The 26,655-nt window shown below is 45.6% G+C and overlaps 1 protein-coding gene across 2 annotated transcripts in view; it reads left to right on the top strand.

Moving 5' to 3' along the window:
• The window catches only part of CACHD1 (cache domain containing 1), a 90,603-nt gene that overhangs the window by 46,224 nt on the left and 17,724 nt on the right, over nt 1-26,655 (top strand). For both annotated transcript variants that reach the window (XR_005774225.1, XM_040407526.1), the window contains exons 4-11: nt 5,291-5,397; nt 9,243-9,369; nt 12,094-12,238; nt 13,421-13,637; nt 19,101-19,250; nt 20,972-21,205; nt 21,864-22,013; nt 25,699-25,822. Coding sequence is in view for 1 of the 2 variants with exons in the window: in XM_040407526.1 (XP_040263460.1) it covers nt 5,291-5,397; nt 9,243-9,369; nt 12,094-12,238; nt 13,421-13,637; nt 19,101-19,250; nt 20,972-21,205; nt 21,864-22,013; nt 25,699-25,822 (1,254 nt within the window). In the remaining variant the exon portion in view is untranslated. The remainder of the gene's footprint in view (nt 1-5,290; nt 5,398-9,242; nt 9,370-12,093; nt 12,239-13,420; nt 13,638-19,100; nt 19,251-20,971; nt 21,206-21,863; nt 22,014-25,698; nt 25,823-26,655) is intronic.

The following is a 26,655-nucleotide window of genomic DNA, read 5'->3' as shown; positions in this document are numbered from 1 at the left end:
ATACTGTACAAGCACGGCCACCGCTGCTGGATTACAGGGTGGTCATAACCATGGAAAGAAGCAGTGTATAAGGTGATGGAAAAAGGAATCCGGCCTCAAAAGAAAGCAATATGGGCAATCTCAAAAAATTAGGAAGTGCCTTGTATTAAAGGGGTTATTTAACCCCTAAAATGCCTCCCCATACGCCTGTGCCCCTCCCAGAGTTTGTACATACCTTGCTCCCCGACACCTTCTGACACCCGCACGGCCGCCGCTCTCCATGTTGCGCTGATGAAAACGTCTGGCATCGGGTGGTGGCGAAAGGTTAACTAATAACAGGCCGCAACGGGAATGAGCCTCCCTAGCATCGCGGGTGACACTAGGGAGGCTTGTAACTTTTGCGGCCTGATATTTGCTAACCCCAGCACCCAGCTGGATGAACGGGGGGGGGGGGGGGGTCGGGTGTCAGACCCCGGCCAATCTGATATTGATGACCTATGCCGAGGACAGGTCATCAATATTAAAAGCCTTGAAAACCCCTTTAAAAATAATAAGTAATCTATGGGAATGCAACTCTATCTAGCTGTAAATGTAAACCTCAATCTAATCCTTCTTGTTTCGGGGGTCATTACAGGGGCCCCACTGAAATGATTGTACGTCCTTGCCAACCAGGAGCCCGTGTCTTCATACTTTATGTCCAAGGCTTGGTCTGCAGATCCTGCTACTTTATGGCACCGATTTCTTAGGAGTCTCTATTATGGACCCCTTATCCAGAAATCAATCTTTTGGGCATCATTGACTCCTCGGGTTTCCAGAAGATACGTTATGTGCCCGGATGCACGCAGCCCATACTTTACCCTTCCTCCCTGGAAAGTTCTCTTTCTTCTCCTTTTTCTTCTTTCTTGTTTTTGTACGGTTTATCAGAGGGAGAGTTCACGTTTCTAGATAAATCTCTAAAGCCGAGTGATCTGCGTTACCTCGGTATGAACCTTCTCGCTAATCTAAACAATATGTCTGCCCTCGCCGTGGCTGATGAGAGTGATCCAGGCTGATGGCAGATGAGAAACACTTGGACCACCTGGTCTGTTCGGCTGGTTTTCTGCCGTCTCTTCCTTGGTTGCGCGACACAGTGTCGGGAAATTTAGAAAAAGTTGACCCAAGGTTTTTGATGATTCCCAGAGGTCGTGGGGCCACTTTGTTCTTGCATTCAGTTGTTTTACTGACGCTTTGGAGAGGTACAAGATGAAAGATTAGTGATGTCCAAGTGCTCAGGTATCTCCGGCGTCCCATAGAGATGAATGAAGTCAAAAGGAGAGACTGCCCCCCCTTTATAGTGATCAGAGGAGGCCCCAACAGTCGGACCCTAACGCTTATACCCCATCATGTGGGCAGGGAGGTAATTGTTTAGCGCGGGACAAATCCCCTTTAATATCTTGCTCTCAACTTAAAGGGGTTTCTGCAAGAAGCAGGACAATTCTAATAAATGGCCTAAAGCAGGGATGCCCAACCTGCAGCCCCCCAGTTGTTGCAAAACTACAACTCCCAGCATGCTCGGACATTCTAAAGCTATCAGCCTACAGCAGGGCATGGTGGGAGCTGTAGTTTTACAACAGCTGGAGGGGCGCAAGTAAAATAAGGTAGCTGTAGGTCACTAGTAGATCCAGTGCTGCCGCTCCGCTATCCTCGCCGGGCTTTGTTTACCCAACTGCAGCGATGACATCACGCCAACAACACAGGACCACAGACTCCACCTATTGGCTGCAGCAGTCATTTGTCATCATCGCGGTAGCTGGAAAACCCCTTTAAATAATTCCTCGGCAGAGGGAGCTAACGGCATACTGTATATTCATTGGGCTCCATCATTCCACACATCGGGGCAGATTTACTAATATTTAGACTGGACTGTCTAAAAATGCTCCAAACTTCTCACACTGAGTTTATACCTTCTATTATTTGGTTTACTATGTGCCAGAATTTTGCGTTCAGTGTTACTATGGCAGCCAGGACGCTATTAAAGTCCTGGTTGCCATAGTAGTAGTGAGGAGCGGGGGAGCAGTATACTTACAGTCCGTGCGGCTCCCGGGCCGCTCCAGAATGACGTCAGAGCGCCCCATGCGCATGGATGACGTGCCATGTGATCACGTGATCCATGCGCTTGGGGCGCCCTGACGTCACTCTGAAGCGCCCGGGGAGCCGCACGGACGGTAAGTATACTGCTCCCCCGCTCCCCACTACACTTTACCATGGCTGCCGGGACTTTAGCGTCCCGGCAGCCATGGTAACCATTCAGAAAAAGCTGAACGTCGGATCTGGCAATGCGCCGAAACGACATTTAGCTTAAGGCCGGATCCGGATTAATGCCTTTCAATGGGCATTCATTCCGGATCCGGCCTTGCGGCAAGTGTTCAGGATTTTTGGCCGGAGCAAAAAGCGCAGCATGCTGCAGTATTTTCTCCGGCCAAAAAACGTTCCGGTCCGGAACTGAAGACATCCTGATGCATCCTGAACGGATTTCTCTCCATTCAGAATGCATGGGGATAAAACTGATCAGGATTCTTCCGGCATAGAGCCCCGACGACGGAACTCTATGCCGGAAGAAAAGAACGCAGGTGTGAAAGAGCCCTAAGAATATCAGCAGACGCCAAGGATCCCAACGCCTTCCCCAGAAGCCTCAGTTTTGAAGAACAGAAGCGATGGATACAATTTGCAACATTGTATCGACATTGTAGCCAGCACACCCTTTGCTTGCATTCAGTCTTTGGCCTGGTTTGTTTGCCCTCTCCCATCCTCCTTATTTATATATATTTTTTTATTTTCCCCAAAAAAGAAGTATGCACTTTTTCCCTGTGAATTAAAGGCATTTCAGTGCCGGCCTGAGTTGAAGTGAGTCCGGTCTTGATGTAAGATTCAAAGCTCCTGCAAACCTCGTTTTATCCTCTCCACTGCTGATCTCCAGCTTGTAAATCCTGTTGAGGAAGAATAAAAATGACTGCAGTCTGATGGGAATTGAGTGTCTGAAGTTCAAAGCGTGCAGCACATCAGAGCACCTGTCAATCAAGCGAGCATCTTGCAAGCTACAGAGGGGGAGCGGATAACTCCGTGGGGAGCAGATCAAAGTGGGAGTCACCGCGCTGTTTTCTCCCTGGGGAGGCAGTTTCGATCAGTTTTTTCATTAAAGTGAATCCAGAAGGCACTCTTCTCTCTCAATCTCTCTCTCTCTCTCTCTTTCCCCCTTCCATTACTTTCCTCTCTATTTTTTTTTCTAAATGCAACTTCCCTTGAAAATGAATTTCAGGCGGCTTTTTGATCTCCCGAAAGTCGGCGAAGAAACCAATTACAGTCAAATAAATGTGTGGTTTTTTTTTTTTCTCCCTCCTTCTGCGCTTGTTTTTTAAGGCCCCAGATTTCAGCGCAGTCTCATTTTGTTTGTATGTTTCCTGCAGTAAGAGAACTCTGCGTCCACCTTGTGCAAATTTTTTATTTTTTTTAACTCTTTGGGGAAGAGCCCTGCTGTTTTTGCAGGCTTTGAAGCCGGGAGATTTCCTTGTTTTTCAGTCAGTGTGTGGTTTACATTGTGTCTACACCAGGCCTGTCAAAAACCATTCATTCTCCTTTCCTGGCCGTCTAATTGATCGCGGTGCTCGGCTGCGTTTTGTACTACAAGCCCGCTCTCCCTGTGTGTGGTTTTTGTCATGCTGCGACCGTCCTGGGTTAGAACTGCCGATTGTTTTGTAGCTTCCTCAAATAATGAAGACTATCTGCTGCTGGCGCCTATCGCTCCCCTGATTCGGATAGATGTATAGATCTGGCAGGTTATTTTTTATTTAATTTTCGGCCCAAGATTTGCACCATTGCAATGGTTTATTAAGATATTGGATCCTTCTCTGGTATTGTGGTGAGAAGGAGATGGCGGAGGGAGGGTGATGCGTGAAATGCTGCCCAGTAGACGCCATGCTGCACTTTTATACCAATAGATAATGTATCTTCTCAGAAAAGAATATGAGAATAAAAAGTGATGCAAAATCTGTCACATGCTGTCATATTGGAGGGAGTCGAGGATGTAAAATCCTGTGCATTCTGCATACAATAATCCTGAAAGGGGTTTTTCTAGGAGTAAAATATTGATGTCTTGGGGCTCATTCAGACGGCCGTTTGCTGTCCGCAAAAATGCAGATTAGTTGCTGTCCTATTCACTTCTATGGGGCCCTTTTCTTCCATTGCACGGCTCAGTAAAACAAATGAAACATGTCCTATACTTGTCAGTGAAAATCAGGACATGGCCCCATTGAAGTCTATGGGTCAACAAAAAAACGGAATGCAATCCGTTTTTTTTTTTTTTTGCGGACATGCTGAACTGTCCACAAAAAAAGAGATCCGCATTTTTGCGGACAGCATACGGCCGTCTGAATGAGCCCTATCCCTGAGGATGGGTCATCAATATCCGATCGGTGTGGGTCTGACTGTGGCGCTCAGTCCTGGCGGTCGGATCCCCAGCAATCCTATGGACAGGTGATACATGGTGGTCATGCGCCGATTAAACTAGCTGCAGGAAATGTGATGACATAAAAAATATCCATTGCTTGTTAAATCCTCTCCGCTCCAGCACCAGTGCTCTGGTGGTCCTCATCGATCTGTATTTTCTTACCGCCATGTAAGCGATGCAGGCAATGACTGGCCTCCCTGGTCGCCAAGTACACTAAGACCAACAGGGACCACCGAGGCATCGGCCCTGGATCGGTGGGGGGATGTAACAGGGGAGTATTGGCTGTTTGTAGTCGTTTATAACATTTTCTGCAGTTCAATTTATTAAACTCGGCAACAATTATAATATGGTCACCGAGCTCCAAATCCCCTGATCAAATTTGGTCTGTCTGCAGCTACCACTAGGGGGAGCTCACTGCATACGTTATTATAACTGCGATGCAGTACGCTCACAAGCTCCCCCTAGTGGTGATTGCATTTTATAATATTATATTTTTTGGGTTCTCATAGTTAAAAAAAATAAATAATTGAAACTTTTCTTACCCGTCCACTTTTTAAATATGTATATAACATGTTTTTACATAAAAATGTATTTACAGTTGCTTTTACAGAAAACCACTGTATCGGCGCCACAGTTCGGGTTTTCACTTAATGGATTTTCCGCACCATGTTTTCCCTATTGAATTTAATGAGGGTAAAATGTGAAGAATTTTATAGGAATTCAACTTAAAAAATGGAACCACAAACCGGTTTCTCCTATAAAATGTGCACCTGCAGGGAGCGCTGCGTCTGGTCTTTTAACTCCATATTTTTATTTTCTCATTTGTAGTTTTGACGGGAATTTTAACACTAATGTCTCGAAAACTATCAGTTGTGACCGACTGTCCACGACGGTCAACAGTAGAGCGTTCAACCCCGGCAGAGACCTCAACTCAGGTGAGTGGTGACTCGGCTGTAGTCTTTTCCTGCGGTTTCAGCGGCTCGGTGTCTGTACAGTCCTGGATCGTGGGAGTGCTGGGCGACAGACCCCACCAACCTGTTGTTTATGACCTTTTCTGAGGATCAATATCTGTAGACAAGCCCTTTAACGCAAAAAAATACCTGCTGTCAATACGGATAAGGATTAGGAGTGCTTGAAGGGTAGTTTTATAAATCTAAAAAAATGTTTTTCTGACTTGATAAACGATAGAATTCTGACAGCCGCCACTAGGGGGAGGTAACTATTTAGATTTATATAACTCCTGTTGAATCTAATGGGAGCTATATAAATCTGTATGCAGTGAGCTCCCCCTAGTGGTGGCAGAAAATAGCTGTTCTATCAGTATCACAAATGCAGTTTAAGTGCCTGTGTCCAATAACATTCGTGCCCTGCCTCTGAGGTAGGTGCCCACCATCCCTAATAACAAGATATCCTCCAAACCGGTGCTATAAACCATAATATTACATATCCTACACATATCATCCCTCTCCCTTGTGTTAGCTGAGAAATATCCCTTTTTTTTTTTCTAACATTTTGGCTCCGGCTCCGTGCACTGCTGTTATGGACACGAGCTGGGATTAAGTTAATTTACTAGAAGCCATTACAGGCCGTGTATTTCCATGGCGGAGGAGCTGCTCCAGGCACTTACAGGCTGTTTATAATAGAACTGCGAGATTCAAAGTTCACGACTTCAATCTGTCTCTCAGTCTGATAGAAAGTGGCCTCATCTCCGCTGTAAACACTTCACCACTGTAAATACATGTGACGGACGATGTTTACAGAGCGACTTTAATGAAGAGAAGTTAGATTAACAATATGGAACGCTGGCGGTCAGAAACGGAGTAAAGGGGTGACAGACGAGCGCAAGAGACTGTTACAGCCTAAAGTGCCCTCCGAGCACCATCATATATATATTACATATGTACATACATTACTTATCCTGTACTGATCCTGAGTTATATCCTGTATTATACTCCAGAGCTGCACTCACTATTCTGCTGGTGGAGTCACTGTGTACATACATTACATTACTTATCCTGTACTGAGTTACATCCTGTATTATACTCCAGAGCTGTACTCACTATTCTGCTGGTGCAGTCACTGTGTACATACATTACATTACTTATCCTGTACTGATCCTGAGTTACATCCTGTATTATACCCCAGAGCTGCACTCACTATTCTGCTGGTGCAGTCACTGTGTATATACATTACATTACTTATCCTGTATTATGAATGGAAAAATCTGCAGCAATTCCATAAGTGAACGCTACACCTAGGAAATGGGAGAGATTAACCCCCTGCTGCAGCCAGTTGCCTTACAGCCAGAAAGAAGTTTGCTCTGAGGGTTGTGAGACCAGTGCCTGAGCTCCTGATGTAGGAGACCTCTTCATAGCGTTCTCACATTATATATCTATAATCATGTAGCGGTGTAATTACCTGTTCTGCCTTTCAAACTTTACCGCATTGTTTTGGGATATCGGCTTTTTGTGCGCTGTCCTATTAAACAGGTTTATGAGCTGTTCCCAGGAAGGGGATCGTCTGACGGAGCATGTCTGGCCGTGTGTCTGCCCGCAGTCTGCGTCAGGGGATCTAGATGGGCGTCAGCGAGGTCCTCCCTGTATTTTTATAGAGGGGCTTGTTCCGGAGATTGAGCGGTCCCTCAAGTTACAATATTAATTGGTTCCAGGACGACCATTGTATATTGAAACCATTGTAATTGGTTCCAAAGCCCCAAAATGTCATCCAAGATAAGAGAAAATGAAGCTTTAAGGAAAATAAGCAGATAACTAGGAGAGATGAGACAAGCCCTTACATATAACAGTCAGGAATAGCTGCTACCTAGTAACTAATCCAGCTATCTTACCAGAGAAGTGGCCTTGAGTGGTTGGATCGGAGTCTGGGACATTGTATCTTGAGGGATCCCTGTAGTTTGGTGCCGAGTGCTGCCCCCTCCACTGCCGCCAATCTCCTTCGACCCTGTTCACATTCTACACCGCTTCTAAATACAGACATTTGGCTTACAATGTTACTGTTCAGCGGAAGCCAGGTTACATTTTTTATCCAATTCAAACTTGCACCACTAGGGGTTAAATTATGTTAAAAGGGTGTTTTCAGACTTGTACAATGATAACATTTGGCAATGACATTGCAAAAACATGGCGGCTTTCTTCCAAAAACAGCGCCATGCCCAGAAGTCAGGACCCCCCTAAGCTAGAGATGTGCCATGACTTTAGAGTTCTCCCAATAGGAGCGCCGATTGCACAGACCGCATGTGTTTGCGCTCGGCGATCAGATTGATTTGGATTCCATCGACCCTTCTGTCAGGAATGGCGGCCACGTTGTTTGCCACTGTGTTTCCGTTTTTATCATCTTATGGTTTAATTGCCTCCATGATTGGAGCGGAGGTCGCTGCCTGGAGATCGGGGGTCCATTCGTTTTTGAGTGAATTTTGACCGTACACCTAACAGGAGGAGGGAGGAAGGAAAAGTTCTGAAATGCGCAGCGGCGTCCAGTTGTGTATTATTCTGAAGTCGGGGACAATGCGCCGTCCCGTTGTTGTTTTTCATATCTTGCGGTGTTATTTGATGGCGGGGGAGGGGAGATGTTAGCGGTTTGCTATACTGTTAACATTCTGAGACTGATACAAGGACAAGGAGAAAGTTACATTGTAACAAGGGAGGACTGATCCGTCATCTCCATGGCGCCCTGCAGACAATAGACAGGAGTTTGTGGAGGAACTCTGCTCATCCGGACGGCAGGTGTCGTAGCAGACCTGACTGCTCCTAATATCATTTATAATATAGTGCCCGTGCATCAAGACTCCATTCCTTAGGGGAGGGGTTGGCAACCTCCGGCACTCGGTGTTGTGAAACTACAACTCCCAGCATGTGCACTTGCTCTGCTCTTCTCATAACTCCCATAGAAATGAATGGAGCATGCTGGGAATTGTAGTTTCACAACAGCTGGAGTGCCAAAGGTTGCTGACCCCTGATATAGGGATTGATGCAATAGAAAGCAAAACGATGGAACATCCCTTTTATACCATATTCAGAAAAGGGCTGATTTAAGTATATGTCTCCCCCCCCCCCCCCCCCCCCCGTGTATCCCACCCTCTTTACCCATCCCCGGCCTCTATCTTATACCTGACGATACCCGCCACGTTGTAGCCCACCGCAGTGCTCTGCATAAGGCTATTTCTATCCTATAAAGTGATATGATGTCGCTAGGATATGGCATCACTTCATGATCAATGGGGGTCCGACCCCATGGTGTTGCAGCCCCCTCATAGGCTTTTCCCGCACAGCGGTGCCACATCCACCTGAGGGAACTGCAGCAAAGCTCCATTCAAGTCAGGGCGGCCGCAAGTTCCTTGGCATTGGGGTGGCCGGGGGTCCTCTCAGCGATGCACCTCTTCATTGTCAAATGATAAAGTGATGGCGTATCCTAGACCGTTCACATGATCGGTACGCTGCTCTCCTGAAATACTCTGTGCTGCACGCTCTGTCCACAGTAATCTCCCCCCGCGCGCCCATTCCCTTTCTTACTTCATGATCTTTGTGCTGAAACACTCTGCGCTCCTGTGAACAGAGTCACCTCCGTTTTATATGGGTTTCTTGGAAAAGCAGAGCGGTGGCTGAGCTCTGAGGGGTTGTGGCCCCTGGTATCCTGCAGTCAGGGGGTCATTTCCCGCGGTGTTACACCTTGTACATGTTGGTTTTGTGCCTTTAGATCAGGGGCTCGTCATTTTCGCCCACGTTTTTAATTGCATCTTCTTCTTCTCCCTCCGCTTCTCTTGCAGTTCTCGCAGACAACCTGAAGTCTAACCCTGGCATTAAATGGCAGTATTTCAGCTCGGAAGAAGGAGTTTTTACGGTTTTTCCAGCGCACAAGTTCAGATGCAAAGGGAATTACGAGCACCGCAGCAGGTGGGTAGCAGCAATAGCCGCAAACCTCTGTCCTGGCATTTTGTCTCCGCAATGCAGCCAGAAGAATTCATTAGAAAGACACTGAATTAAAGGGGTATTCCATCCTTATAATGTGATTGCACATGGTAGGATATGAGGGGGGTCGGTCTGGCGATCTCGGAGCAATCCTGAAAATAAAGGAAAGACCTTTCCGGTGCAGCACTGCGTCCCCTTCTGTAATTTCCCTGCACAACGGAGCCCCGGCCGCCCAGGGGGGTAGGAAGCTGCATCCAGCTAAAGGGGTATTCTCATCTCAAACAATTGTAGGATCCTTAGGATTTGCCATACATGTCTAATAGATGCAAGTTGGGCCCCCGAGACCCTCACCTGTCCCTAGGACAGAGGTCCTCTGACCTGGTTCCACCTTACCCCAGGTGCGAGAGGTGGTCAGGTTTGCAGAAACCTCCAAAACCACTGTGATCCCATAGAGGTGAATGGGAGTTTAGGAAACAGCGGAGCACGGGGCGGTTACAGCGGTCAGCAGGACGGGGCGAGGCGGCTGGGGGAACCCCCTTCCTAGAGGTGGGACTTGCATCTGTCAGACATTTGTGGCATACCCTTATAGTTTCAGATGAGAATACTCTTTAAACGGGGACAGATGCCACCCCCCCTCACAGTGGGTGACCGTGGTTAAATCGGCGCTTCTGCCTCATAATTCTTGGGGGCCCAGATGTTTGAATCCCCTCCCCCACCCAGTCTAACATTTGCCATTACGTTATATGATGACTACCCCTTTAAAGAGGTATTCCTGCTAGATTACATAAGAAAAATAATAGACATTGTGTTTTCAGTTCCATATGAATTACATGATCACTGCTTACTGTCAGTGAATAGAAATGTTCCTGTTTGTTACAGTGTATCAGAGCTTTCTCCTCAGCCGTGCAGCTGTATCTGGTGGACATGATCAGGATGGGTTTTCAGGCCAGTTCCATTCACAGAATGCAAGCAGAGATCTCAAATATTATGATAGGCAGTTTTGGATGGAGTTTCCCTTTATAGACGGTAATAGATGTGGGACCGGCCCGGCTCCTCGCTGCGTACAGGCGCCTCTGGGGGTCAGACACGTCGCCACATGGCCTCCATACTGAAGATGACTTGACGGTCTGTTTATGTAACCAAGCATCTGAGATTAGTCTTAAGCACATTCCTCTTCTGCCCCCTTCTCCCGTCCCTGTCGGACCCCCTCGTCAGCACCGAGAGCCCCGGCCTGCGTGCAGCCCGAGCAGTTTACACACAGAGCAATCGAGCAAGGGGTCATTAAGGCTTAAAATCTGCCCCCCCCCCCCCCCAAAACTCTGAGCAGCCGCAAATCCGCAGCTCCGCTAATCTAAACACCGCGCCTTGTCCAAGAGGCTCAGAGCGATCAAAGCTGAAGACGTCTCGCTGCCGGTTCTCCACCATCTGCAGACCTTGAGTCCATGACCAGATTGCTTCTTGGGTGCTGGAGGTGGTCGTGGTTTCCAGCGTGAAATTTATCTGCTGGCTTATTGGGATTTAATCAGGAATAAAGCCGCCCGGCGTCGTGTTCACTCCACTCATCCTCCCTCTAAGTTAATGGCAAATGCTGTGCGTTTTGTGCGGAGCACCGTCTGGCAACTTTTACAAGTTCCAGCAAAGGTGCAAACAGCTAAGATGCTGTAATGTCGTTTGTTGCAAAAGTTGAGGGTGAGGAGTTCTATCAGGAGGGAATAGTTAGTATCCAGTGACTTTCAAGATTCCATTCTGTTTAGTTCCACCATCTGGCAACTTTAACGAGTCACAGGCAAAGTGGCAGGAAGTTCAGATGTAGTGCAATTTGTTGAACAATTTTAAAAATGGTAGCAAGAGTGAATTGCAAATATCCAGCGACTGTCAGGTGTGCATTTAGTGGACTGCCCACCGTCTGGCGACTTTATCGAGTCACTGCAAAGTTGCAGGCAGCTCGGATGTTCTAGTGTCATTTTGTTGACCCACTTGAGAAATTGGAACTGGAGAGAATGACAAATATCCAGTGACCAGTGTCAAGTTTACATTTGCAGGAGTACGACCATGTGGCAACTTTAACAAATGACAGCAAAGTTGCAGGGATGCGGCCCTCCAGCTGTTGCAAAACTACAACTCTCCTGCCCTAATAGCTGTAGGCTGTCCAAGCATGCTGGGAGTTGTAGTTTTGCAACAGCTGTAGGGCCGCAGGTTGGGCATCCCTGTTATAGTGTATTTGTAGCACTAAGTTGATTAACATGTTGAGGAATTTTAACAGGCGTGAATGGCAAACATCCGGTGACTCTCAGGTTTGCATCTACTGGAGTTCCACCATCTGGCAACATTAACTGCAAAGTTGCAAGCAGTTAGGTGAAGTTGCTGTAGTGTCACATTTTGCAGAGGATATTCCATACATAGATGCATGACCAGAGGCAAAATGCTGCTCAGGTCTGACGCCAAACACCTTGAAAAGTTCTTTATTCTTTACTATAATAAAACCGTGTACTCTTTACATTTTCCCCTTGTTTCCACCCAAGATAAGCGGCGCCGCCAGTTCCCTCCGACTGACGCACAACTCTCTCATTTGTGCGTGGACTCTTCTGTTCACGACATTTCTTCTCTAGGCTTCATCGCCTGCTGACTGTCTCCATGTGCAGCGGCGGATCGTCAGTTTGCAAAAATGCAATGTATAGAAATTGCTGAAATGATTTCCTCTCTCGTTAGACCCATCTATGTCTCCACGGTGAGGCCGCAGTCCAAGCACATTGTCGTCGTCTTGGACCACGGGGCATCGACCACAGAGACGCAGCTGCAGATCGCCAAGGACGCCGCACACGTCATCCTGAACTCGATCGACGAACACGATAAGGTGACTGTCCAGAATAATGTATTCTAACTACATGATCTATGCTTGCTGTCAGTGAATGGGAACAATGAGTTACGCAGGAGAAATGTTTTTGATTAGGGCCAATAATTAGAGACCATGTGCATTGATGGGGGGGGGGGGGGGGGGGTGAATTGAGTTTTGTGTGGCCCTTAGGTGTACCACCACCTTCCACCCTTTCTTAGCCTGGTCATAGATGTAAGAGGATTTAACTTTTACAGAATTCAATCTCCAGCCATGTACTGTGCGTGCGCCAGATGCGCCGCCGCTTGACTTCAGGGCCAGGGGCAAGTTGGTCTTCACAGCCAGGCCCTGACCAGTCAAAGCGGTGGGGTGTAGCCAGGAAAGAAGATGAGCTGAGGCTCGGGTGCAACGGCAGCAGCCTTGTTGCACTAAGGGTCTCATTAGCATAAACGTAAAAGACTTATTTCTCCATGTTGGGGGCACGTGTGTAAATGAGAGCAACGGCATTGCAATATGCTGACAGGCATACATTGGCACATGGCACCCCTGCCAATCACCTGGTTGAAGAGAAGGCCACGCTCCGTGTGAGCGCAGCATTCCCTTCATTGTTGACCTGCTCGCCGTCGACATCGTAATTACAAGCCGTCCCGTTCCTTCTATGAGACTGCTCCTTCCTAGTGTATAAAGGGCTTGCTTTTTCTCCTAAAACAGCGCCACTCTTGTGCATGGCCAGTGTCTGCTACTGCAGCTCAGCATCCCTCCCCAGGCGAGGACATCTCCATTCCCCTTTAGTCTTGTGTGGGCCCGAGCACCACGTACTGGTGCAGAATTCACACAGCACCACCTAGTGGAACCTGTAAGTAATGACATGCGGGTGCAGAAGCCTCCCCAGAAGATTCCTACGCGAGGCTCAGTCTAATTGAGTGGCAGAAGCGTGGAGATAGGAAACGCGTTTTAGTGATTTTGGGATTGCAGTCAAGTAAAATGTTTGGAGATCATTGCAGTCCTTGGCAGCGGAGCAGAGAGTGCGGCGCACATCTGCGGCCTCAATCTGTCCTGGAAATAGTCGGGAGAGTCTCCGGGAATGCTGCTCTGGACACTTGGGTGTGAAGAGGAATCTCGGTGCAGACAAATGTTTTCACAAGGTCAGCCGAGCGGCCGCAGCTTTCCGTCCTGGACACACGGGAATCTTCTCTCTTCCAGATTTCAGTCCTGACCGTGGCCGATGTGGTGAGAACATGCTCTCTGGACCAGTGCTACAAGACGTTCCTGTCCCCGGCCACCAGCGAGACCAAGAGGGAGATGGCCAGCTTTGTGGGCAGCGTCAAGTCCTCTGACGGCCCCACGCAGCACGCTCTCGGCTTCCAGAAGGCGTTCCAGCTGATGAGGAATACCAATAACAGCACCAGAATCCAACCAAGTAAGAATATCCGACATACATGTGACGCTTGTGAAACTACAACTCCCAGCATGCTCACCAGTAGCCCTTCTGTTTTAGTAAACCCGGCTGCTTTCTTCAAACACAACTCCAGTCCAGTCATTATGTCTGGTGTCGCAGCTCAGCTTCTGGACATGAATGGAGCCGAGCTGCAGTACCACACACTACCTGTGGGCAGGTGTGGCGCTCTTTTTGGAAGAAAGCATCTGTGTTTTGCAAATCCTTGGAAGCTCCCTTATTTTTTTTGCATGTGATTCTAATATGGTAGCTTTCAGAAGGTGGTGGCTGTATGAAGAGGCCCTGGCGCTCAGTGAGCACTTAGGCCTCTATCCTAAGCTCCCACATTTAGAGCGTGTTAAAACATGGCTGCTGGTACGCTCTAGGTTTTCCGCTGTGGAATTGCGGGAGAAAACTACCGTCAAAAGTCGATGAGATTTTAGCAAATCCTTTCCCAAAAAATCTGCATTGAAAATTGACTTGCGTTGCAAATTTCTAATCTGCAGATTCTGCAGTAATTTATTTTGTAGATTTCCAAAAAATTTTGCAATGCATAGGTGAAATCGGCAATGAAATTTGCATGTAGCACGTGTCCATTTTGTCGCAGAATCGCATGGTACGCCGCCTCCTGTGGCCATGCCCTTACAGGGGTGCTCTAGTTAGATGAAGTCGTAGGATAAAGGATTATTATTATTATTAGATCACTGAGACCCCACTGATCATGAGACCCGGACCACCGAACCTCGAAATGAATGGAACAGCAGGTTGAGCATGCCCACTGCTGCTCCATTCACTATCTGTGGACTGAAGGACGTGGCCGTCCAGCGCTCATCTAGATATACCAGTTCTATAGAGAATAAATGGAGAGGCATTTCGGGCTATAGGGCTCCCGGTCTCGTCCTTGATGGTGGTGCCAGCAGTTGGACCCCCTCCGATAGACTAGTGAACACCCTATTGTGAGATGGCGGATAACTTCATCTAACCTACTACTTTAAATGCCTCATACAGGGTGGCCTTCAGCGATAGTATACCAAGATGAACGAGCAAGTGGGTTGTTTATTTTTATTTTTTAAACTGTTTTATTAACAGAAGTAAATTAACAACAATTTTAACACATTTGTTGTCACAGTATAGAAATAGAAGACCGAGGAGCTATGTGGTCTTCATCTCTTAATGCAGACCGTTATACAAACAGCCACTGTGCAAACAATGTCTCTAATCAACCAGTGCATTGTCATATATTCCCCGTTTTTTCAGATAAATTGTTGCAGTTTTATTAAGTACATGCGTCCCTATTAAACCGACTGAGCCACGTTTCCTCGAGCCGACTCGAGGTTGAGTACATGGTTTGTACTGTTCCACACCAAAGACCCCAGACTTTATCAAACTTTAGTGGTTGCGATGTTTGTCCACTAGTACTATACATGGTAGAATCTGATTTATGGGTTGTTTATTTTTTAATTACCCATAAGTCACAGAAGATGCTAAAAGTGGTCCCCGCTCAGGTCGGATTCTGTCGGCTGATGCGGCTTGTCGCGCTGCGGATGGTGTTTTGTGATGTTCTCCTTGAGTTCCTACAGGGGACGTGGATTGTTGGTGGACACTTTTAGGTCTAAATTTCCCCACAGATAAAAATCGCATGTGGACAAGTCTGGGGAACGTGGCGGCCATAACACAGTTCGCTCCTCCGTAAACAGTTCATGAACCCGTCCAGTAAGTCCCATGAGGTGCGGAGTGATGGAAAAAGCAGGACTTTGTTTCTTCTGCAGCATCACAAGCCGTTATCAGCCGACCTCACCCGACCTGCCCAAAGATGCAGAGTCCTGAACGGGGACCACTTGCAGCATCATTTGTGACTTGTGGGTGATTAAAAAAAAAAAAAAAAAGCAACCCACTTGCTCGTTCATCTCGTCATACTACTACTTTTTCGTGGTCCACCCTGTACAACTGGTTGGCTGCCAGTATAATGTGCCGGCATGGAGAGAAGTGTCCAGTGGGCGGCTCCGTCCTATGCGGTCACGGGAAGGAACGCAGGGAAGAATTACAATATTATCAGTTTTTTCACTCTTTTTTTTATAATTCCCACCATTATTATAATCCTACGATTTCTCCACGCTGACGTTCCTGTTTGGCTCTTATTACGCTCCTGTATAACAATGCCTCTCTTTAATGAGAGCACCAGGTAGGAATCCAAATGTTTGCAGAAGAAAACGTCTTCACACAATGCCGTGCGCGAGCCTTTCATCCTGTGCCAGCGCCGGGCTGACGGCCTCTATTTACCCTCCTCGTAGAGGGCGGCTGTAATTGCCAGGATTTGCAGTTTGTAAACTCTGTGTCAGTATTAGCAAATCTAAAACAGATTAATTACACAGAGTTATGACTTACCCCAAGAACGTGCAGAAGATTCCACCTGTGAAGAGAAGATGCGTCCGGTCATAGGAAACTTGTAGGTCCTCGAATTCTGATTGACTTCCTGATCTAAGTTGCTTGCATTTGACCCGCACCTCTGTGTTATACGTGCGATACTTTTTCATTATTTCTGCATGTATATAGCGGTGTACTGCTTCAGCTATTGTGTTTAGTTTAGGACCCCTGAGGAAGCTGCTGTCCACCAGTGATACACGTGGGGCAGACAATGTGCACGTCTGACCACCTTTATATTTGTGCTATTGAGAATTAGGGGTGCACATATGTAGGGCCGAATGTGGGGTCCCTCGTAGGGCTGTGGCTATAATTGTTTCATATATATATATATATATAATATAAGATTGTTAGACTTTATATCCTTGGGAATCTGCTGCTTTTTGATATGGTCCTTCGTTTCTTTTGCATACTCAGTTTTCTGATTGACAGACGCACTCATTGGAGACTTAGGCTACTGTCACACTGGCGTTTCTGGGTCCGCTTGTGAGGTCCGTTTTAGGGCTCTCGTAAGCGGCCCAAAACGGATCAGTTAAGCCCCAATGCATTCTGAATGGATAAGGGTCCGTTCAGAATGCATCAGTTTGGTGTCCGTTAAGTTTTTTAGACGGTCACTAAAACGCAGCTTGCAGCGTTTTGTTGACCGTCTGACAATGCAGAGCCTAACGGATCCGTCTAGACTTACAATGTAAGTCAGTGGGGACGGATCAGTTTTTACTGACACAATATGGTGCAATTGAAAACGGATCCGTCCCCCATTGACTTTCAATGTAAGTCAGGACGGATCCGTTTTGACTTAGACTTTTTGTTTGAATGAATAATGCAAACGGATCCGTAATTAACGGATTCAAGCCTTTGCATTATTCGTGCAGATCCGTCTGTGCAGATAAGACGGATCCGCACAAAACGCGAGTGTGAAAGTAGCCTTAGTTTTCTGTGACTTATAACTCTCCTCAGATGACGGCTGCTTACTCAGGAATATAGCAGTTATATTCTTGTACATAGGAGGCAGTATTATAGTAGTTATATTCTTGTACATAGGAGCAGTATTATAGTAGTTATATTCTTGTACATAGGAGGCAGTATTATAGTAGTTATATTCTTGTACATAGGAGCAGTATTATAGTAGTTATATTCTTGTACATAGGAGCAGTATTATAGTAGTTATATTCTTGTACATAGGAGCAGTATTATAGTAGTTATATTCTTGTACATAGGAGCAGTATTATAGTAGTTATATTCCTGTACATAGGAGGCAGTATTATAGTAGTTATATTCTTGTACATAGGAGGCAGCATTATAGTAGTTATATTCCTGTACATAGGAGGCAGTATTATAGTAGTTATATTCTTGTACATAGGAGGCAGTATTATAGTAGTTATATTCTTGTACATAGGAGCAGTATTATAGTAGTTATATTCTTGTACATAGGAGCAGTATTATAGTAGTTATATTCTTGTACATAGGAGCAGTATTATAGTAGTTATATTCTTGTACATAGGAGCAGTATTATAGTAGTTATATTCTTGTACATAGGAGGCAGTATTATAGTAGTTATATTCTTGTACATAGGAGCAGTATTATAGTAGTTATATTCTTGTACATAGGAGGCAGTATTATAGTAGTTATATTCTTGTACATAGGAGCAGTATTATAGTAGTTACATTATTGTACATAGGAGGCAGTATTATAGTAGTTATATTCTTGTACATAGTAAGCAGTATTATAGTAGTTATATTCTTGTACATAGTAAGCAGTATTATAGTAGTTATATTCTTGTACATAGGAGGCAGTATTATAGTAGTTATATTCCTGTACATAGGAGGCAGTATTATAGTAGTTATATTCTTGTACATAGGAGCAGTATTATAGTAGTTATATTCTTGTACATAGGAGCAGTATTATAGTAGTTATATTCCTGTACATAGGAGCAGTATTATAGTAGTTATATTCTTCTACATAGGAGGCAGTATTATAGTAGTTATATTCTTCTACATAGGAGGCAGTATTATAGTAGTTATATTCCTGTACATAGGAGCAGTATTATAGTAGTTATATTCCTGTACATAGGAGCAGTATTATAGTAGTTATATTCCTGGGTTTTGTGAGATGATTTGTTCTCAGAATAGTTGCGCAGTGATGTTGCTTTTACTTTAAGGGGAAATTGTTTTTTATGTAAGAATCAGATTTTGGAGACACTGAGGAAAGTCTCTGGTTTCTGGTAGATATAAACCACAGCTACAGAACTCGCCAATATGATATTACCCCTAAACTAGTCCCTAATGTATGAACCCGAAACCGCTCGTTCTCCTAATAATGGAGCAGATGTTTATTACTTGAAATATATTATATTTATGTGACTCCAGATGCTCCCCATTGGGTTTGTAATAAAACCTTGCAATAAAGCAATGTGCATGTTACAGGCCAACTATAGAATACAGACAATGCCGGGACTGTTTGTAGGCTGCCTATAAAACAGATATTGTGTGATATCCGGCTGTGTTACATATCACCGTTGCCCCTACATATCCTTATCGGGTGTAGTGATCGGCCTAATTTTTTGCATATGTCTGCATTATATGTATTTAGTGTATATCTGTGTTTTGGCGCCCTTGTTGCACCCTCTCATGTTACCAACCAGAACGGATGTTACATGCAGCGCTGCTATTGTTCTTAGGGCAGATCTATTTTTTGCAGCATCCTGCATTTCAACTTTGTTTCGCAAATTATACTGAAAGCAGCATCCCGACAACCATTTTATTATCCCATTTTCATCCCCTATTACTTAGGGACTGAAAAAATTAATTCTGCCAGAGGTTTTCTAGAATATAGAAACTTTGTTGTGATTGGTGGATGTTTAGGATAAATGCACAGCACGGGTGAAACGAAACGTTCTGTTACATTGTGTCAGATTTTACAATGATGTTTTTTTTTCTCTTGTTTTTATTCCTTTTGCGGTTATTTAAGAAATCCACGAATCTGTGTGATCAGGTTGTGAGGCTCATTCTCTGTCTTCTTCTTTCCCAGATACTGACTTGGTGATTATCTATTTATCCGCTGGAATCACCTCAAAGGATTCCTCCGAAGATGATAAGAAGTCCACACTGAGAGTCATTAACGAAGAGAACAGTCAGCTGAACAATTCGGTCATGATCCTTACTTATGCCATTATGAACGGTGAGACTGCGCGGCCATTGTTACTGTGGTGGTGGAGGGGTGAAGGCCTATGCTCCTACAGTGCCAGAGGTTAAAGGGAGGCTTAGATCTTGCTATATATTGCAATATATGGATTGGATATGCTCTAAATGGTCTTATTGGTGGAAGTCCATCTTTTCGGGCGCTACTGATTCCAAGAACGAGGGTCTAGTACAGAGCTGTGGAGTCAAAGTCATAAAGTCATGTTCAGTAAATATATATAGACTCCAGCTTAATACATTTCTGTTAGTAAGATTGTGTAATTAATTTATAAACTTTTATAGGAATTTAGAAAAGCCAGCAACAAAAAACGCGACGAGCAGGGTGTTCTAGAGGTGATAGATCATCAGTACTCAACTCTCCTGTCTTCTCCTGTCCTTTTACTATACACAGTGATATGCAGGGTGTTCTAGAGGTGATAGATCATCAGTACTCAACTCTCCTGTGTTCTCCCGTCCTTTTACTATACACAGTGATATGCAGGGTGTTCTAGAGGTGATAGATCATCAGTACTCAACTCTCCTGTGTTCTTTTCTGTCCTTATACTATAAACAGTGACAAGCAAGGCGTTCTAGAGGTGAAAGATCATCAGTTCTCGCCTCTCCTGTCTTCTCCCGTCCTTTTACCATACACAGTGATATGCAGGGTGTTCTAGAGGTGATAGATCATCAGTACTCAACTCTCCTGTGTTCTCCCGTCCTTTTACTATACACAGTGACAAGTAGGGTGTTCTAGAGGTGATAGATCATCAGTTCTCAACTCTCCTGTCTTCTCCCGTCCTTTTACTATACACAGTGATATGCAGGGTGTTCTAGTGGTGATTATCAGTTCTCACCTCTTCTGTGTTCTCTTCTGTCCTTATACTTTAAATAGTGATAAACAGTGCGTTCTAGAGGTGATAGATAATCAGTTCTCACCTACCCACACCCTGCCTCTGCTATGGAAAGATTCCTACTTACCGGCTCCCTGACGCTGCAGTCCTGTGCGCTGGCTCCTGTGTATCCAACAAGACATCCGCCTCTTGTTTACTTCATTCTTTCATGGTTAACTGCTCCGCTGCAGCCAGTGACTGGCTTCAGTGGTAATGTGTCTCCTGTGGATGATCATGCCCATGCCGGAGAGGAAGTAAACAAGTCTTGGACCAGAAGATGAACACACCGGAGCCAGCTCAATGAACCGGAGCTGCGGATAGTGAATCTTTCCATAGCAGGGACCTGTGAAAAGTTATTTATTCCCAGACAACACTTTTTTTTTTTTTTTTTTTTTTCTAGCAAGCGCAACTTGCACACGATTCTCTGCATTTCCAGGACGTACATATAGAGCTTGCCTAAGTTTTTCGGAAGACAAGTTCATAGATTTCTTACAATTATTCAGTGTATAACACTGTTTTCTAGTTATTAAATGAACATTGCATTACATATTTACTTACAGGCATTTAGAAATTTTCAGGAATTTCAGAAATTATATTCCAATAAATATGATTTATGTTCTATCCAAGTCGCCTGATTACTTACATGACGGTGAGCGGGCCTGATTTTTGCATTTTGCTACAATAAATTTGTTATTAAATTATTGGCCATTTATGAAGGAGCTGGAGTCGTTGCGTGATAGAATACAGGTGTACTGACTCCGCAGCCCAGTCTAGTGCCCGTTTCATTGCCCCTTTTTTTTACTGACAAGTTCTCGTTTTTTTTCCATGTTAGATGGAGTGACTGGTCTGAAGGAGTTGGCGTTCCTCCGTGACCTAGCAGAGCAGAATTCAGCAAAATATGGCTTCTCGGACAAGAGCGGACTTCCCATTACCAAGGGGAGCATGATGGTCCTAAATCAGCTCAGCAACCTGGAGACGACAGTGGGGAGGTTTTACACCAACCTTCCTAACCGCATGATTGACGAGGCCGTGTTCAGCCTGCCGTACTCTGATGAGATGGGCGATGGTAAGTCCTAAACATCGCAGTATGGCACATGTAGATATAGGTTCATTTTTCTTAATGCTTGAGCATCATATCCCAGTTTTCTGAATGCAGCCTGCAGTGTAAAGAATGGTTAGTTTTCTTTATGGTTTCTAGGAAATTGTGTCATGGTCACTCATTATGGCATATTTTTATGCCTATAGATGCCATCTTTCACACAACTGCCGGTGGTTACAGTGTATTGGTGTAGGAAGTCCATTAGTCATACTTACCAGCTTTAGAAAATGAGATTCCAAGGAGGGGTACAGACCAGCCTTTATACAAACCCCAGACCCCCCCAAAAATCTTCCAGGAGAATTCTTTCTCCACCCCCCCCCCCCCCCCAGTTTGATTCTCCGGGCCAGTATGTCGGGTCTACACAAGAATAGTGTGTCACTCTGCGCTGTGCTGATACATTGTAACAACCTGCAGTTGTGTCCAAGTAGAACACGGTTTCTGAACACTGAATGTAAAGAATAACGATTCCATTTACTGACAGCAAGCAGAGGGTAATTAGAAATCTGCTAAACTTCCCACTACAAAATGATGGAACTTAAGTAAAGCTGGAAAGTTCCTTTTGTACGATGATTGCCGTCATTTTCCCTTCCGGTTCCGTGTCACACCTGCGTTCTCTGTGTTTCAGGTCTGATTATGACCGTCAGCAAGCCGTGTTATTTTGGGAACCTTCTCCTGGGAATCGTGGGCGTAGACGTGAACCTCGCGTACATCCTCGAGGACGTCACCTACTACCAAGACTCTCTGGCCTCGTATACGTTTCTCATAGATAACAAAGGTATCTTTGTGACCCGCCGCGCAGGATGTGCCACTCCAAATACCGCTAGGGTGTCGTAAACCCTCGCGAGGCTCCGCGTCCTGCCTCTTTCCAGGCCTGGCGGGATCTGCGGAGAATGGCGGGCTCCCCCGACGTCGCCTCCCAACTGCACATTTTGGCCACGAAACAGATAAATATTAAGTGATTCGAGATCAAATAGCACTTGGACCAACCTGCAAGATAAACAAGTCGGTGCCTGTGGTGCCAGGGAGCTTGGCACACGAAATAGGATTTTTACAACCTTGGCTGCGAGCGCAGTCAGTCATTGCTGGGAGCGGTACGGGAACATGTGGTTACTTTCTGCGCTCAAATCTAAGCCCACTTTTACAGCTGTCAGGCCCGGGTGTTGTTGTTGAACCTTGGCTCATTTGCAGCAGCAGCAGGTCGATTTGCAATTTGCTTTAGGAGGGAAAAAAAAAAATTCCATTAGGCTGCATCACATGTAGTGGTCGGATTTCCCTGCAGTGCCCCCTCTGGAGGAAGGAAGCATTACACCGTTCCTATTGTAGTCAATGAAGTGTTTTATGTAATTGCAGGGATGCTCAAACTGCGGCCCTCCAGCTGTTGTAAAACTACAACTCCCACCATGCTCTAGGCTGTTAGCTGTCCAGGCATGCTGGGATTTGTAGTTTTGCAAACAGCTGGAGGGCCACAGGTTGAGCATGCATGGATGTGCTGGGTCCTCCACAGCGGGAGAAACTCTTTACAGCCACTCTCCAGTCTTATGGTTTGTACATGGGGAACCACCTCTATTAAAAGGGTCTACAGGATAGGCCACCAATGTCATATTGGTCGGCGTCTGACTCTCGGTAGCTGTTAAAAGGGCCTGCAGCACCTCCATTGTTGTCGTCCATCCATCCGCCTGCATGCCATCTATTTACCAATGTGTTGCAGCTTCATCCTATGCATCGGGCCAGCACAACGCTGCGGCAGCACCCCGCACTGCTGCAACTAAGTAGGCGACATGCAGGTGGGCGTACCGAGGTAGACAGGTGCCCAACTGCGTAAAGTGGGACCCCGCCAATCTGATATTGATGGCCTCTCCTGCCTTTTCCCCAGAGCTGGCGCTGCTGGGAAAATGAACCTCTAACCCTCTAAAGGCAGAAGACAGACTGGATATGAATGTAGGGCATCTGTCAGCAGTTTTGTACCTATGACACCGGCTGACCTGTTACATGTGCGCTTGGCAGCTGAAGGCATCCGTGTCGGTCCCATGTTCATATGTGCCGCATTGCTGAGATAAGTGATTCTTTATAGTATGCAGATGAGAATCTAGAAGCAACGGGGGCGTTACCTTTTACACCTAAAGGCTCTGCCCTCTCTGCAACTGCTGCGCCCTCTGCACTTTGTTTGACAGGACCGGGCAGGCATTATAGCTGTTGTATATGATCTTATTTAAAGAGGTTCTGCAGTTTTTCCTCTGGATAGATCATCAGCATCTGATCGGCGGGGGTCTGACACCCGGGGCCCCCTCTGATCAGCTGTCTGAGAAGGCAGCGGCGCTGGCAGTAGCGCCGTGGCCTTCTCACTGTTTACCGCAGGCCCAGTGACGTCACAACTAGTATCAACTGGCCTGGGCGAGGCTAAGCTCCATTCAAGTGAACAGAGCTTATCCCAGGCCAGGCCATTAATACTAGTCGTGACGTCACTGGGCCGGCGGTAAACAGCGAGAAGGCCACGGCGCTACTGCCAGCGCCGCTGCCTTCTCAGACAACTGATCGGCAGGGGTCCCGGGTGTCGGACCCCCGCCGATCAGATGCTGCTGAGCTATCCAGAGGATAGATCATCCGTTTAAAAAAACTGCAGAACTCATTTAAACATGCATTCAAAATGGCAGAAGCTCCAAATCGTATTTGCACAAATGGCAATTGTAAATATACAGTTGCAAGAAAAAGTATGTGAACCCTTTGGAATGATATGGATTTCTGCACAAATTGGTCATAAAATGTGATCTGATCTTCATCTAAGTCACAACAATAGACAATCACAGTCTGCTTAAACTAATAACACACAAATAATTAAATGTTACCATGTTTTTATTGAACACACCATGTAAACATTCAAAGTGCAGGTGGAAAAAGTATGTGAACCCCTAGACTAATGACATCTCCAAGAGCTAATTGGGACGAGGTGTCAGCCAACTGGAGTCCAATCAATGAGATGAGATTGGAGGTGCTGGTTACAGCTGCCCTACCCTATAAAAAACACACACCAGTTCTGGGTTTGCTTTTCACAAGAAGCATTGCCTGATGTGAATGATGCCTCGCACAAAAGAGCTCTCAGAAGACCTATGATTAAGAATTGTTGACTTGCATAAAGCTGGAAAGGGTTATAAAAGTTTCTCCAAAAGCCTTGCTGTTCATCAGTCCACGGTAAGACAAATTGTCTATAAATGGAGAAAGTTCAGCACTGCTGCTACTCTCCCTAGGAGTGGCCGTCCTGTAAAGATGACTGCAAGAGCACAGCGCAGACTGCTCAATGAGGTGAAGAAGAATCCTAGAGTGTCAGCTAAAGACTTGCAGAAGTCTCTGGCATATGCTAACATCCCTGTTAGCGAATCTACGATACGTAAAACACTAAACAAGAATGGATTTCATGGGAGGATACCACAGAGGAAGCCACTGCTGTCCAAAAAAAACATTGCTGCACGTTTACAGTTTGCACAAGAGCACCTGGATGTTCCACAGCAGTACTGGCAAAATATTCTGCGGACAGATGAAACCAAAGTTGAGTTGTTTGGAAGAAACACACAACATTATGTGTGGAGAAAAAGAGGCACAGCACACCAACCTCAAAACCTCATCCCAACTGTGAGGTATGGTGCTGAGGGCATCATGGTTTGGGGCTGCTATGCTGTGTCAGGGCCTGGACGGATTGCTATCATCAAAGGAAAAATGAATTCCCAAGTTTATCAAGACATTTTGCAGGAGAATCTAAGGCCATCTGTCCACCAGCTGAAGCTCAACAGAAGATGGGTGTTGCAACAGGACAACGACCCAAAGCATAGAAGTAAATCAGCAACAGAATGGCTTAAACAGAAGAAAATACGCCTTCTGGAGTGGCCCAGTCAGAGTCCTGACCTCAACCCGATGGAGATGCTGTGGCATGACCTGAAGAAAGAGATTCACACCAGACATCCCAAGAATATTGCTGAACTGAAACAGTTCTGTAAAGAGGAATGATCAAGAATTACTCCTGACCGTTGTGCACGTCTAATCTGCAACTAAAGGAAACGTTTGGTTGAAGTTATTGCTGCCAAAGGAGGTTCAACCAGTTATTAAATCCAAGGGTTCACATACTTTTTCCACCTGCACTGAGAATGTTTACATGGTGTGTTCAATAAAAACATGGTAACATTTAATTCTTTGTCTGTTATTAGTTTAAGAAGACTGTGATTGTCTATTGTTGTGACTTAGATGAAGATCAGATCACATTTTATGACCAATTTGTGCAGAAATCCATATTATTCCATAGGGTTCACATACTTTTTCTTGCAACTGTAAATTAATGAGAATATTATCCACTTTCCAATGCTCTTTGGTGTCCCCTTCTGATTAATCTAAAAATGTGAACGCTACCGCGCGAATTGTGAAAGATCCCCAAATACTTAAAGGTCCTTCTAAATACTTTCCCTCTTTCCTGCAAGGTTACACGTTGATGCACCCCTCGCTGACCCGGCCGTACCTACTGGTGGAGCCTCCCCTGCACACCGATATTATCCACTATGAGAACATCCCCAGGTTTTCATTGGTTCGGCAGAATATTCTCAGGTAAATTTAACTCTTTAATCTGCGGGGTAATAGGTTATACCCAGTATAGTGTGTGCTGGATGATCAGGTCTGGGGTCTGTAAGCGTTCAGTTAGTGGGCCCATATACACTAAATGGAAGTCTGACAGATCCGATTGCTTTCTGAAGGATCAGGCGTGTGGGACGCTTTGTTTCCGCAGGAGATAAGCCTATGGCAGAGGGGTTTGGCAGCAGCTTTTTCCCTCTCACCATTAAAAATCCATGCACACTTGGCTGATCTGAGCATGCGTGTCTATGGGGGAGTCTGAAGGAATAGCGGTCAGCCCCCCTTACCTTAGATCCCAGACTCCATATAGTCTGCAGATGGTATGGGATCGTCCATGAGACGTGCACATTGTATTTGGTGGGAATTTCAGACAGATTATATGGAATTTTCTTATGGCACAAACTTGACAAAGGCAAATATGACAAATATATTCCATTACTCCTCGGCAAACATTAAACTGAAGCAATTTCACATGTCCCTGAAGTTGCTTTGATGGCCAAGAGTGAGAAATTCTCCATATGCCCGTGTCATGTAGCGACTGAGCGAGAGTCAATAAACACGGAGGTCGGCGGCTTCAAAGCCTCAGCACAAAGTTTTGCTAAAGCTCCTTGTGTTCTTATCTGATCTAGATCATAGAAACAGCCAAGGTTTTAGTGCTGCAAGAAAGCGATGCTTCAAGGTTAATTCCAGTCGCAGGCGACCTTGGCTCCAAAGATGCAGAAATTACAGAAGCATTTAGAAAAATTTAAATTAAATTAAAACCTTTATTTAGTTCTGAATATTTAGTCGTTTCAGCACACACATGCTCA

The sequence above is a fragment of the Bufo bufo genome, chromosome 9 (assembly GCF_905171765.1).
Source record: "Bufo bufo chromosome 9, aBufBuf1.1, whole genome shotgun sequence".
NCBI lineage: Eukaryota > Metazoa > Chordata > Amphibia > Anura > Bufonidae > Bufo > Bufo bufo.
The sequence above is the reverse complement of the archived record's forward strand: the minus strand, read 5'-3'. Positions and strand labels throughout refer to the sequence as shown.